Source organism: Pipra filicauda, unplaced genomic scaffold, assembly GCF_003945595.2.
Source record: "Pipra filicauda isolate LSUMZ 115617 unplaced genomic scaffold, ASM394559v2 scaffold7_size6619720_pilon, whole genome shotgun sequence".
Taxonomy (NCBI): domain Eukaryota; kingdom Metazoa; phylum Chordata; class Aves; order Passeriformes; family Pipridae; genus Pipra; species Pipra filicauda.
Window position 1 is genome coordinate 3,823,248 of NW_024104976.1, and position 14,708 is coordinate 3,837,955.

General features: G+C 36.1%; 1 protein-coding gene across 2 annotated transcripts in view; it reads left to right on the forward strand.

The window, feature by feature from the left end:
• Positions 1-14,708, forward strand: part of UNC13C (unc-13 homolog C) — a 133,749-nt gene that overhangs the window by 31,592 nt on the left and 87,449 nt on the right. For both annotated transcript variants that reach the window (XM_027736886.2, XM_027736887.2), the window contains exons 7-9: positions 3,826-4,045; positions 10,102-10,329; positions 12,245-12,386. In XM_027736886.2, the coding sequence (XP_027592687.1) occupies positions 3,826-4,045; positions 10,102-10,329; positions 12,245-12,386 (590 nt within the window). The remainder of the gene's footprint in view (positions 1-3,825; positions 4,046-10,101; positions 10,330-12,244; positions 12,387-14,708) is intronic.

Sequence of the window (14,708 nt, forward strand, 5' to 3'; positions counted from 1 at the left end):
AGACTTTTTTCATCTATGTTATAGTTTCTACAAAAATACCCAAGTTCAGTAAAAGAAACTAAGATACTTCATATGATTTACTAAAAGATGTTTACTGAAAAAAACCTATATATATATTTATTACCTTTTATGATGATTAATATAGGTGCAGCTATTCATTTACCTACCTCCTTTCCTGTAAAAACTATCAGACTCTGACTTTAGTTGCAAGTTTTAGAGATAATATTAATTGCCAACAAATGCAGGACAATAAATAATAATGGGGGCTGCACTTATAGATTCTTATTGAGGGGTACTCTTCAGGACGAAAAAAAAAAGCAGCAAATCCCAGTAGACAGCTCAGTGTAAGCATTTCTCCAATGCTTGCTGTCAACCAGGAGAAACGACTAAACTATGGTTCAGGAGATATGGAAAAATAATTTCAGTGTGGTTTTATGCCTTTATACTCTTTGGCCTCCCTTTGAACCATGCCATATGAGAAACTCTGCATCAGAAATAGATATTTCCTAAGAAATCTTTAAATAAAAATGTAATTCCAAAGGTAGACAGCAAATAAAATTTAGATATATCAAAGTTCATTTGATGAGAAAATGTAAAAAGGTAATTTAGAGAAGAGGTGAATAGGAGAAGCCTCTTATTCTTTAGTGAGCCAGCCCTCACTAAGCATATAAAGGGAAGTGAGTAATCTTTCTCAGATAAATGTAATGCTACAGCCAGGAAAGCCACTGGCTAGATATTTAAAACATGGAAAAGATAATACTTTTGTACTTGGTCTCTAAGTAGCCAGCTGAACTTAATAACCTAGGGCATCATTCAACAGGGTAGAGCAAGATTTGAAAACAAAAAGGACAGACATTTTCAGGCATAAAAGAACTCTCCAGATACTCTCCACAAAATGAAGATGTGAAATGCAGATGAAGAAATGCAGTCACCAATGAGAGTTAAAGAAAAAAATCCCTTTGGGCAAGTTATTCCTCTGATTAAGGTTTTCTGGCTTTTACCCTCCCTCAGCTTTTTCTAGAGGGAATATTAGTGACTCTGGTGGGAGCAGGTTATTTGGCTGACTAGATTCAGCATGGAAATTCTTTGAACTAATGCCTTTTATTAAAAAATCAAATGCCACTTATACAAAAAATTAAAACCTGAGGTGAAGGCTGTGAGCTTTGCCACCTGACAGTGCTGTCCTTGTGGTAGAGCACACACACAACACAGTGAGTTTGTGTGTTTTCAGACACAGGTCCAAAGACATTTTAAACAGCGTGATACTTAAACATATGTTTTCAGTTGAGCATTCATTTAATTGCTTTGCTGAACAAAGAGACAGGGCTACAAGTTTGTAAAAATAATATATTGATGACATTTAAAAGTATTTCAAGTAGTATATGACAGAAATAAACTTCAATTCAGAGGATAAGCTGATAACTAGATAATTCTCCTATATATTGAGTGCTAAATGTTGCCATGCTCAGAGCTCAGTGAATTCATATAACAGAAACATTTAAACAGAGAAAAGTAATAGGAATGAAAGCCTCTAGACAGAAAGATAAATAAAATTCTCCTTTGCAATTTACTTTATTAACAACAGGGGAAGGAACATGTTCAGCAGCAAAACTAATCTACAAATTGTGCCTTTCAGCTGAAAATTTCATTTACCCTCAAATGTTTACTTCAAGGCCTGTTGAGCTGTGCCATTTCATTACTTACTGACATTTTAGAAAAAGATAAAAGTTACTGGCAAAATAATTTATAATGTGAAAAAACAGTGAAGCTGAACAGGGTGAAAGGGCAGGATTTATACTGAGGCTACTAGAGTTTAGGAGTGGGACAGTGTAACCTGCAAAGGAATCTTCAAATATCTGGTGGTTTCTGAGAAGCATCATTTCTCAGCAGACTGCATAAATTCACCTTGGGTTTCTTTCTGATCCCTGTGACTGGCAAGTTGTGACATGGCAGGCAGAAGGTGGAGATATGTGCAAAGAGGGATTCTCCAGAGTTAGGTGGCTGTGCCTGCCCCAGTCCTCCTTAGGGTCTGCCAAATCAAACCAGTGCAGACCTTTCCTTGCTTTCAGGGAAGTTATTAGGACAGGCTAAGAAGCACCCCAGAGAGCAATTCAGAATTTGTTTTAGTCTTTCCTGCTGTATCAGGTTTTTTTCTTAGTTCAGTTCTGCAGTGTTCTCAGAAGTGCTAGGATCAAATGCCCATGAAATGTCTGACCATGTATATTTGATTTGGCTTCACAGGATGGATGTTGTTTTCAGTGTGTAACTCTTAACTTCAAGAAGAGTTGTTGCAGCCTAAGCTACTTAACACTTGGTTCTGCTATTTTTAGTGCTTGAACCTATGGATCAGTAGATTTATTGCTACATGCTAATGGTTTTCCCATGCTAGCAAAAGTCCTTTAATTGATAGCTCTGATTGTGCAACATTATGCAGATGTGTGCACAAAAAATATTTTATTTTTATCAGACAATTTATCATTAGCAGAATATCTCACATGTTTTGAGCAGAGAAAACCAAGAACATGTCAGCATATTGGTAGACAACCTAATATCCTGCATTTGGTATAAACTTACCACAGCTGAATATTAAATATAAGGGAGTGCTAACTAATGCTCAACTGAGTAAGTTTGCTTTGCTTCCTGTCCTATCAGAACTGTGGCAGAGATGTTGAAGCACAAGTGGACAAATCACACACATTCCCAGGTGTTGTTCCCCATTTTCTACATATTAGAGCTACCTCATATTATATCCACACCGAACGAAGACATGGATGGACAGACAGATTTTCAGAAATATCCCTCTGTGCCACCCCTTTTAATGTGGTTTCTTCTTTCTGACAGAAACAATCATTCATTATAAGGGAACAGGTCTAGAACTTCTAATACATTCATGGCAGTCATGTATGAGTTTAGTGAACGCACAACCCCCAAAAAACCCACAGATGTTGTAAGATCATATTTTTGTGTGGTTCCAAGTACAACCTACAGGCTGCTGAGCTTTTTTCATTCCCAGTAAATCACCTGGACTTAGAAGATCTGGGTGCCTGAAAACAAAGCTCAGATAAACAAACTGGACCATCATGGCTGTATAAGCCCATGTTTTACATACAAAACTTCAGAGATTGCTTTGTATTTAACTTATTAAGCACTGAGGAGTTGAGATTGAGGTTGTTACTGTACTAGTCAGCCAATAACTGTTCTTGTAGTAGAACTGGTCATGAGTCTTAAGCCAAAACAGTCAAAGAAATGGGTGGGGATTTTTGAGAGCATGGATCATTCTTGTTTACAGGTAAAAAGCAACTTGATGCTTAAACAGGAAGTAGTGAGTATGGTATTACAGACAATAGCACAGGAAGACAGATAAAATGGAACCCTAAAACTGGCCAGCTTTTATTTGATGAGATTATATAGACACTAAATATTGAATGACAGCATTGTATATAATCAAAGTACATTTTGTGCAGTGTGTCTAAGTTCCTGTAGAAAGTATTCAAATATTCAGAAGTAGTGTTAGGCACCAATGAATGTAATGTGATGAATTTTTTAATTTCTGCCTAAAAATATAAAAATATGCATAAGACTTCTTGTTAATTGACTAACTTGATTCCAGTTTAACTCTGCTGTTTCTGAATTCAGATAAAACAGTCATCCAGGGTTCTTTTGTCTTCAAAGCATAAGGCAAAATGAGTAAATCAGTATTTTGCAAATTCCTACTTCTATGTATATTCTGATATTTTCTAGCACTGTAAGTGTAAATGACATATAATTTAGCTACAGTTCACTTGTATTAAACAAAGTCTTGATTTTTTTTTTCTTACCCAACAGAAAATACACGTCTTCAAGAAGACATTGCAGGCTTTGATCTATCCTATATCATCAACCACACCTCATAACTTTGAAATTTGGACAGCTACAACTCCCACATACTGTTATGAATGTGAAGGTCTACTTTGGGGCATTGCCAGACAAGGCATGAGGTGCACTGAATGTGGTGTCAAATGCCATGAGAAGTGCCAAGACCTCCTGAATGCTGACTGTTTGCAGAGTGAGTATTTCTTGACGACTAAAACATTGCAATACTTCACATCTTTGGATTTTGTGTGTACCCTCAGATATATCCTGAAACAAAGGACCAGATCATCCAAAACCAGTGAGGGCATGTTTAACAGTTGAGAAGCTAGCCAGAAACTTTAGGAAACAACTACTGTTAATTTTGCTTTTGTCTTTAAAATGTGCCAAATGTTGCAGGTCAGTTACAAAATAATGCTTGGTAACATCAGAGAATTGTTTACTTTCTACTGCCTAAGCCTGAAAAATGGCAAAGATTAAAAAAATATTCATGATACTTATTGTAGTCGTATTATTGTGCTGCATAATAGACAAAAATATTAAACAGTGAGTAGGACCTTGCCTTTCAAAATACCAAACCATGTATGGGTAAGGGAAAGAAAAATTTAGTCAGGAAGTCATTTGAGACCTTTTTCTTTGCCCAGATTGATTCCAACCACCATGCATTCTCCTTCAAAAATATACCAGGTACATTGAAACCATACTTAAATTACAACACAATTATTACACAAGATTCTAAACAATAGAAAAACAAGACCTGCAAATTGTCCAATATTCTTACTTTGGGATGAAAGGCGCTTTTATAACTCTGGAGTTATTCCCCATTGTTAACTGCTGATATGTTCCTGCGCTTCTACATGTAGGAAAAGTACATAGATATTTTAGTGAGGTCTTCCTTCTTCCCACTGTGTTCTCTGTGGGAAGAGCTGTCACAAGGGATGGATTCTCAAGGTTCATACTGTTCAGGAACTAATCAAAATTTCCCAGAGCAACTGACCCCATGGAGCACAAACCAATGATGAATTTCTAAATCAAGCTGCTTAACTGCGCTTAATTGTGATTCTGCACTATGGCTGACACTGGGCTGTGTTTGACAACTAAGCTTTTGACATAGTTTCACAAGTGAGAAAGGAATGTTTGCTTTGAAAATCAACTACTACAGAAGTAGCTTGTGCAGCATTAATGTGATTGTTGGTGGTGAATAGTCAAAGGTGTATAAAGATGATACTCGTGAGCAACTTCTTCAATAAGTGCAAATAGTTCTGTTACTGGGACAGTAACAAAAGCAGGTATGTTTTCAGAATGTCAGTTCCTGTTCACTCTTATTGACTAATTGTCTCGTTTCATTCTGGGTATGTTTTAAGACTGGCTAAAAATAATAATGAATTGCACATCAGCCCATTGATCTCTCTGTTTTGAGTAGTCATTTGACACCCTGTTTCTGCTGGGAATCACTTGGTTTATACTGCCTGGATTTATAGGCATGGAAATGAGTTAAGCTTGTACTTCTGCTGGCAACAGGATATGTGCAAGTCACTTGCCAACCTGACGGAGGAAGCAGAAAATAGGAATAACTTTCCTAAATTTAATGCCTCCCCTTATGCATCTTATCTTGTTTAGTGCTATTTATGTGCAGGGGTAAGAAAACATGGGGGAGGGGCACTGAATTGATACTGATATTCTCAAAATGTAATGTGGGATTAATCTTGTAGGGGGGCCACAAACCAAATCTTTATGAACCACATTGGATCTAATTGAAGGTTACTTTCTACACATCCTTCAGGAACTGGGCTACTGCTTAGATTAGGAGCTACTCTGCTATGACTCACTTCTGCTGCTCCCTGAAAAGGCTGATTGTATTCTGTGACAAAGAGATAACTATCAAGTCTTCTGTAGAGTGTTGTGGGAATTCCCGTATCATAATTACATACAATAATGGTCTAGAAATAAAGCGTAGCTGAAACTTACTCCACCAGAAGCGGACCTTTTATTTTGGAGGATTTAAGAGAATAACATGTCATGTTATAACACTTTGTTTCAGAAATATTTTTAATTTAAGAAAATTAAGATTAATTTGCTTCGTGAAACATATACAACAAATCTTGTTTCAACATGAGTGTTATGAAGTGTTGCAAAGATCAAATGGTTATGAGCATGGTAATCATGTCTTTGTGCTGGGAGGAACCTTTCTGTCACTGTTATTTTGGTGGTTCTCATCTCACCAAACATGTAAAAACCCTCCTCTACTCCACCAGGATTTCCAGCCTGGTTACTGCATGGCATTCAGTCCCCTTTTGAATTACATTGGAGGGACTTAGGAGGTTTTTTTAATTGGGAGTTTCATTTCTGTCTCATGGATCCTCTGTCCTGTAGTGCATTCTACAAGTACAGCACAATACAGATCAGTGGTGTATTCTTAAGAGATACCTTACATATAGTCACCCCTGCTTGAAAGACTATTTAGATCTGACCTCTAGGATTTTGGTTCATTTTTATCAAAGAAAACAGGGATTAAGTCTGTATCTTTTCATTCCTGTGGAAGTTTGAAGAGTGGAAAATGAAAGCTTCCTGAGGTGTCTGGAGGAGCTAGCACATATCAAGTATAGCATTTTAATCTCTTTTTGCTGTTTGAGAGAGTCACAGTTCAAACTGGAATTGTTACTACAGCTATTTCTGCTCAATAATAAAAGCAAAGTGAGAAAAGCAAGATCCAAGATCGTGTCCCTGACAATTTCAGGGTTACAAGTTACTCACAGGCTGCATGTAATATTATGATTTCTCATAACAGAGAATGGTTAGAGAGGTTGTTCTTTGTGAGGCTTCTTAAAAGTGACGAAATCTCTTGTCACTGCACACACTGGAAAACAACATTTAAGCCAACTAGACCTGAATATAACACCAATAAGGAGCTGAGCTGTTATTACTCCTCAGAATAAGCAATCCTTTCTCTATGGGGTGATATACCTTCACATATTTGCATGCTGACCATGCCTCTTCCTGTTTCACTTTTCCAACTGTCAAGGCAATAATCCTCTGCTGACTTTCTGAGAGGTGAGCTGTTTTTCAGGGTGCCACAATCATGCAGGTGGCATGGGAGATGTATCCATCCCTGAAATAATTTAATCTGGCTGAAATTGAAAAGCTACAAAAGGCATACAGAGTAAAAGTATCCTTTTTATTTTCCTTTTCACTTAGCTGAAGAAAAATTCAGCCCAGAGGTTCCCTGGCCCACATCACTAACCCAAAAAAACATAAAAAATATTTCGGAGCACCATGCTGTCTTTGAAGAGGTTTTATAGATGTATAAATGAAAAGTCTTAGAGAGGGCCTGCAAAAAAAGAAATAGGATTGGAAGTCATCTGTAGTGTGAACAGTTTGAAAACATTGGGCCACAAAGTCTTGAAAGGACAAACCTCTAGAAGGCAAATTGCAGATAAAATATTTAACACACCTAAGGGTGTGTGCATGCTCTTCTCATTAGCATGCAAATGTTTTTGAGCATCCTGTCATATTTTTTTGCAACAGATTAATTGTTCAGTGAGTTTGAATATTATACTACTTTGAAAATTAGGTTCATGCACGTTGTTTTACATTGGAAAAATGGATTGACCAATTGGTTATATCTCTGTTGCTGAGAAAACTAACGCTAACAGTATCATAAAGTGAAATGTAGTTATTTTTATCACAGTCATTCTTTGGGCCATCTCATAATCATGAGGGTGTATTGGCCTCCAAACCTCTGTGATTTTTTTCATATGTAATGATTGCTAATGTAGACTGTAGAAATGAAGTCACATCTCAAACTCTTTAAGGTCAATATCTAACCTTGTTCTAAATTAGGTTTAAAAAAAATCAGTAGTACTTTCATTAGACCACTCATCTTCAACAAGATATCCCTTTCTAGTACTAGGTGCAGTATTAAGTTAGAATTGATTTCAATCATGTTGAGTTTGTATCAGTCCCTAGGGTAAAAGGGGCTTGTTAACTTTGTGTGCAATGTAAGTTAACGATATTGTCTCAATTAATTTGATCAATACTGGATGAAAAGAGTTGTTGATAGACTGTCAGCAACTGAGGATGTAAAATAGTTGCAATAAATAATTTCATATAAATAGAAGGCTATTTTGTTAAAGGAAGTTGCATTTTAACACATATTTCAATTTTATCTGTACAATTTTATCAGCAAGGTTTTTAACAGTAATATGTTATTGCCATTCATATTGTGTCCATGGTTTATCATTCAGTTATGATGTTGCATTTGTACTTTTTGAGGAAGGGCAGAAAATAAGAGAAAATGAAAAATATTCCTTCCTGCATCTTCCAGGAATGACCTGTCACACTTCCAAGCAGATCAACCATCATCCCTTTTGTAATAAAATCACTAGAGAATTCATTATCTGGTATTTAATTTCATGGTAGCATTTAATTCTATTTCTACTAATTCCTGATTTTTCAGTCTGGAAAATCTTTAATCACTAGAACTGTGGTCTTCTGCATTCAAAAAAATTAGGTATTCTGACCTAGAGATTTTCAAGATTTTTCAAGATTTAGTGCCATGGAAAACACCTTGAAGAAGGCGTATAATTCAGCCCTTTGACAATCTGGGATCACTGGTATCTGTTATCTCATCCCACACTTTTCCAATCCTATGACATTATGCCTTCCCACTTTGCTATCTCTCTATATATAGATATCTCTGCCTCCGATGTGCTGAGATACCTTCAGGCACATTGAAAAATGAGGAAAACAAAAACATGAAATATTTGTTTAGTAAGACTCCACTGAAATTTTATGCTGAAAGATGACCCTTTCTAGTTCTGTGGATGTGTTGATAATTTTTTTCTTTAGCCATTGCAAGGTAGAGTGACTCAACAAAAAACTCCTTCCAAGGAACGTACTGGTGTTTGATGGTATTGTAAAGACAGAACTCTGTTCTTCTTCAGTATTGAAACATCTGTATTCTAATTTCATAGCAAATTATTCAGCATAATTTTGTCTTAATTTTACTGTCCTTTTAAAGGGAACAATAATACTTTGATCCTCCCAGGAGTTGAGGATGGCTAGTTGGATGATGTTTCCAGAAGCTTTTGGAAAAGTAGTTAGTGCTGCTAATGATAATGATGATGATGATTGTGACGTTCAGTGCCACAAGCCTTTGAGCAGTGTTTAACAACATGAGCCAGAATTCAGCAATGCCTGTAGCAAGTGGCAATGTGTCATTGATTATAAAATTTGTAGTATTCATCTTGCTTTATATGTTAGTCTCATCAAGAGATAGCCTGTTAAGCACTGCAGGAATTTAAATTTTTACTTGCTACATTTTTAATACTCTCCTGATCGTAGAGGTCTGATGTTTCTTTCCTCACACCCAACTGCAAGATCAATATTTGGGTTTTTTTCAATGTACATTTAGGTGTTGTAGAGACATTGTTCAGAAACTCTTTCCTCTGGCACACAAAGGACACTTTATAAGGTGAACTTCACTTTTTTTTTTTTAAAGGACCTCTGAGATCATTTACAGTTGTTCGAGAGAGAAATCTCTGCAGAGCACTTCTGAAAAGAACTGTGAATAAAATCTGCAACAACTTGGTATCCTTATTTTTTTTAATTAAACCAATAAAATCTGTAGTGGTTTTGATGTTCCAGAAAAATTACCTGAGAATTTTCTTTGTTTTCCAGACTTGTTTTATAGGATAGACCTGACATATTGCCACAGGGTAATATAGCCTGGAAGTATTCTCACATAGATAATATCCTCTGATCTCTTCTACCATCCTCAAATACTTACTGAAATTATCAGTAATGACCATTTTACTGAAGAGAAGAACCTCTCTGTTCTGTACCTGTGATATGTTATTTTCCTGAGTGATCCCTCAAGAAGAATTTTAAGAAAAGCATTAAAGTTTAATACCACACAAGCACAGTAGTGGTGTTTAATGATGGAGTTTTGAGACCACAATTTAGTGCCTACTGTTCAGTTCATGTGTTCAGATGTTTTCACAGTACTGAGCAGTACTGATTCAATAAATATTTCTGGGTATAACACACCTGATGGAAGTTGAATATTAACCCATCGTGTTTAACTAAATCAGTTGATAATTTTAGGTATCACAAAGAATAAATTCTAGAGTCTTGGTATTATTCAGATTAAACAAAGGTACTGCAGTACCAAGAGTTGACTGGAGACTCTAGAGGCAAAAAAGAACTAAATTAACTTTTTAATAACAATAGTGACCTTTTCTCTCATTTCAGGAGCAGCTGAAAAAAGTTCCAAACACGGTGCAGAAGACAAAACACAGAATATTATTAGTGCTATGAAGGAAAGAATGAAGATTAGAGAGAAAAATAGACCAGAGGTGTTTGAAGTGATCCAGGAAATGTTTAATATTTCCAAAGAAGATTTTGTACAATATACGAAAGCAGCAAAACAAAGTGTTTTGGATGGAACATCCAAATGGTCAGCCAAAATAACCATCACAGGTAAATTTTTTTCTTTCTTTCGTAGTCATGCCCTGGTTCAGGAATAAGATTTATTGCAAGCAGAGCTGGAACTGTGTGTTCAATTGCACACTTGGTGCATCAGCAAACACTTGAATTTATAGCATGCTAACTGCAAGAGCTTTAAGTTACATCTGTTGCCAAAACTACTTTATATTCTCCTGCTCTAGGAAGGAAGATGAGTAAATGGCCTTGTTGCATCTCATCTACCTCCTGCTAATGATGAGCTTTTTGCCAGCAACTGCAAGAGTCAAAGGTCACACAAAAAGGTTTTGAGTGACTAAAAACACTTGAGCTTGCAGTTCCAGACCCCATTGGTTTGAAACTCATCATTCATTCATGTTGTTTAGCTAAGGGTGTGTTCCAGTTCAGTGCTGCTGCTGCTGCACACCCAGAACATGCTCCAAATGGCTTCCAATCACATTAGCCTGGTTGCTCATGATGATTTCCAGGTCTTCTGGCTCTGACATTCAAGTTTTTGAATTAAAACCTCACCAACAGGGGAGTGTTTTTTTTCTACTGAAGATCGAGGGATGGTGCACGAAACTCAAAAGAATAATTGTTGAATTTTGGGACTGTCACCAAGCACTAGGGACAGAGTTAATTCATATGTTTACTTTTAGTTGTACCTCTAAAAGATATTGAAGACTGTCTTGTGTTCAGGCCAGTACAATACATACAATTTAACAACCCTGGAAGACATTTTCTAGGCTGTCACTTAATTCTCCTGCATAAATCATAGAAGGTTACTTCCTTGCCTTCTAAAAATTTCACTATGGATTTAGAGTGAATGGGGAAGACAAAATATGCTAGTTTGTTCCTAAGAGCTAATCTTTTCAGAAACTGGATGCATAAAAGAGTAACAGAATCTCACTTTTTTCACTGAAGTCAGCACATGTGACTGAACCCACACAGGAGCTGATCTGCTGAGCAAGAAGGTGTCATTTTTATGTAATCATTTTTCTGAGCATACCAAGGGAGCTTCATTATCCAAAATGAATGACATTAGAGAATGTTAACTAAATGTTACCACTGAGATGCTTTAAATAATATGTGCAGAATAACAAAACCAAGCTCAGCTGATGGTAGGAGACAGAGTAAGTGTTTTAGCTGCAGTTCTCTGGGTTTGGCAGGTTGCTCTTTGACAATTCTGCTTTCTCCTGAGGTTTCCAGTTTTATGAATTATGGTCAAATTGGGTGGATTTATATTTGGCACTAAATTCATAGCCATTAACTATACACCCACAATAACTGTCAGAAAAGCTAGCATATACATAAACAGTTAATGATAATTGATCTGAACTGTCACCCTCTCTGTAATAGCATAGAAAGTATTCCAAAAACCATCATGGTTCATCTCTCACATGAAGAGAACAAATAACAAATCATAGCCATGTCCCTCATGTTTTGTTTCATAATCCACAGAGCAGATTTTTTTATATTGGAAGTTTTACTTTGTAAATGTTAGTTTGGAGAAATTTTGGAAATTGTTATTTATTTTTTGGGATTGGGGATGGGGGCTGTGGAGTTTTAGGGAATTATTAAGCTCAAGCCAAGTTATACAGCAACAGTCTATTGTTTGCCATGCTGATTAAGCCTCAGTTTGAGAAGAGTATTTGAATTATGCATCAAAAGTATTTGTTTTGTGCTTGGTAATGAATCTTTGCATTTATTACTCTATTAAACTGTATTTTAAAATTGTATACCATCTAAAAGGGTAGTTAGACAAGCCTTGTCAGGCTCCAGACTTATAGACGCTGGGAAAATAATCCAGAAATCTTTGTTTCAGGAGCCCTCACTGTGATGATTTTGTTTCCTGTTGCTGTTGTCACTGTCATTTACCTCTTGATAATGAAGGTCATGAGGGCTAAAGCACATTTCTCTCCTTTTGTTGCAGTTCTTTGTGCTCAGGGCTTGCAGGCTAAGGACAAAACTGGCTCAAGTGACCCATACGTTACTGTGCAAGTTGGCAAAAACAAGCGAAGAACAAAAACTATTTTTGGAAACTTGAATCCCGTATGGGATGAAAAATTCTATTTGTAAGTATAGAAAATACAGTTATTTCTTGTTTTTTTAATTTACTTGTAGGTAATATAATGCTACAAAGTGAAATAATCACTTAATTTGAAAATGTTTTTTGTCTGTACTATGTATATTCATAGCATTAATGCATTAGCAAGTTCTGAATGGAGAGAGCATCAAAGTTTTTTGTGACTTTTTCTTAAAGTAATCACACAGCTCATAATCAGGTCCTTTTGGGGGATCTGTTGGTGGTGTCTGTTTATTCTAATTTTTTTAGGGAACTTCAGTAAGTTTTCAGACTCCAACCTTACATACCAATTACTGACATTATAATGCCTTCCCATGTGTCAGACACTGGCCATGAAAGGTAAATACATTTTTATTTGACGTGGTGATTCTCCTGAGTGAAACTGGGGAATTTTGTAGGAACTGATGTGCTTCAGGCTCTGGGATGGGCTGTTTGTAATGGCTCTGATTTTAGAGACATATGGAGAGTTATGATTTTCCTGTCTCCTTTCTTTGGCCACAGCCTCTGAATGAGTAGGGTATAGTTTGGGGTCAGAAGACTACAGAAGTTCAACCCTGACTGCAAAAATGTTCAGTTTGTAATACATTGTCTAAGGTTTGAATAGGATTTCATGCCAGTTCTGCTAAAGTCCCTAGATTTTTTTTTTTCCCCTGGAAAGGCATGTTACAGTAGAGGAAAATCTAATTCTCAGGTACTATACTGTTCCTTTCCTGAAAATATTGCCTGGGGATGCAACGCATTCCTGACTGAGAATTTGACTGATTTGACAGTAATATCAATTTACTGTGCTATTCCTCTACGTGTTGCAGAAGTATTTGAGTATTTATTCTTTTCTTAACTTGATTATGCTGTACCACAGTATGTGATGTGCACTTAACTACTATTATTAAACTAAGTCAAGGATTCTGAAAAGCTAATAAAACCCCTAGATTTCCTTTGGAAATTTTTAAGTCGAAAAGAAACATTTATTTAGGCAGATTTTTTAAATTGTTCAGAAAAGTTCCAGTCTACTCTGAAAGCACTTACCACAGTAATATCAAGTGAAGTTTAGGAGGTGTTTTATGAAAGCTGTGTGAAAACACTAGGATGGTAAATTCTGAAAATAAGAAATTATAATAATAAAGGATCTATAATTTAAATGTTTGTTAAATAGAATAGTTTTATTTGAATTTGTATTGAGAGTATATGCAAACTGTTGACACATTTTGGTAGCCCAACCTTTTGGTACTACATTATAGAAGTCTAATATGTTTATGTCTAATAGTGATATTCAAAACAGGGTCTTAATTTGCTGCAACTTGATGAAACACTGTATCAGTGATGATAAAAACAATGTGTCATTTTTTGAAGCAATGCTGAATTTATAAAGCAGCAACAGAATAGCTCAGGATCCTGCAGACATTTAAGACTCAGAAGCTCCAGCTGGTCCCTGTGTGCAACTGGCAATTTCAAAGTAGCCACTCACAGCAATTTAATATAATTGTCTTCAGAATATAACATTGTTTAGCTTATTCTTATATTTTTTTTCCTCCTATAAAGAAAACATGAGTTGCCATTATTCCTATTTACGTAAAAGTGGGAACAATTTCTGTTAAGGTTCAGGCATTTAAAGTAGAGCACTGTTTTCTTCAAGAAGGTGCAATATCGTAACATGAGGAGTTACCTTCTTATCATGTAGCTCTTGCCCGGGTTTTCACTAGAATCTGCTCCCTTATTGTTGAGGGGGTTATTGTTTCAGTAGTGAGTTCAAAAGAGGTTTGGTCCAATGTGGCACTTCTGTTTCTCCGGAAAAGGTATCAGGGGATCCAACTGTATTAAACTACATATTCTCATGCCTTTCACAGATTCAAACAGATTATTATTAGAAATAAATAGTTAGAAATAATTCAGAGCAAACACACACTTAGAAACTTTTTACAGGCTTCCCCTATACAGATGGTGTTTTCTTTTCAACTTATTTGTGCTACTCCAGTAATAGTTGAAGTGTCATTCCTCATTGAATGAGCGTGAGTGACCAAAGATAAGAGATTAATTATTTTCTTGCATTTAATTGTATGAGTTGCATAGTGTCAAAAGTTAGATGAGCAATTCAGCAAATTTGTTAGGATATTTTAAATGCATTTTCTCAAAGATGTGACAGGGCTACAATAAAATCCCTGGAAACTTGAAAAAATTCTGGGTTTTTTTTTTCCCATCACTAAGTATTACTATGATCTGCTGCTCTAGCAATAACATTTATAAAAACCCTTCAGACTTTACTATAGCATGAACCTCCAGGGTAACTGCTTTGAACTGAATGTGTTTTCAATCG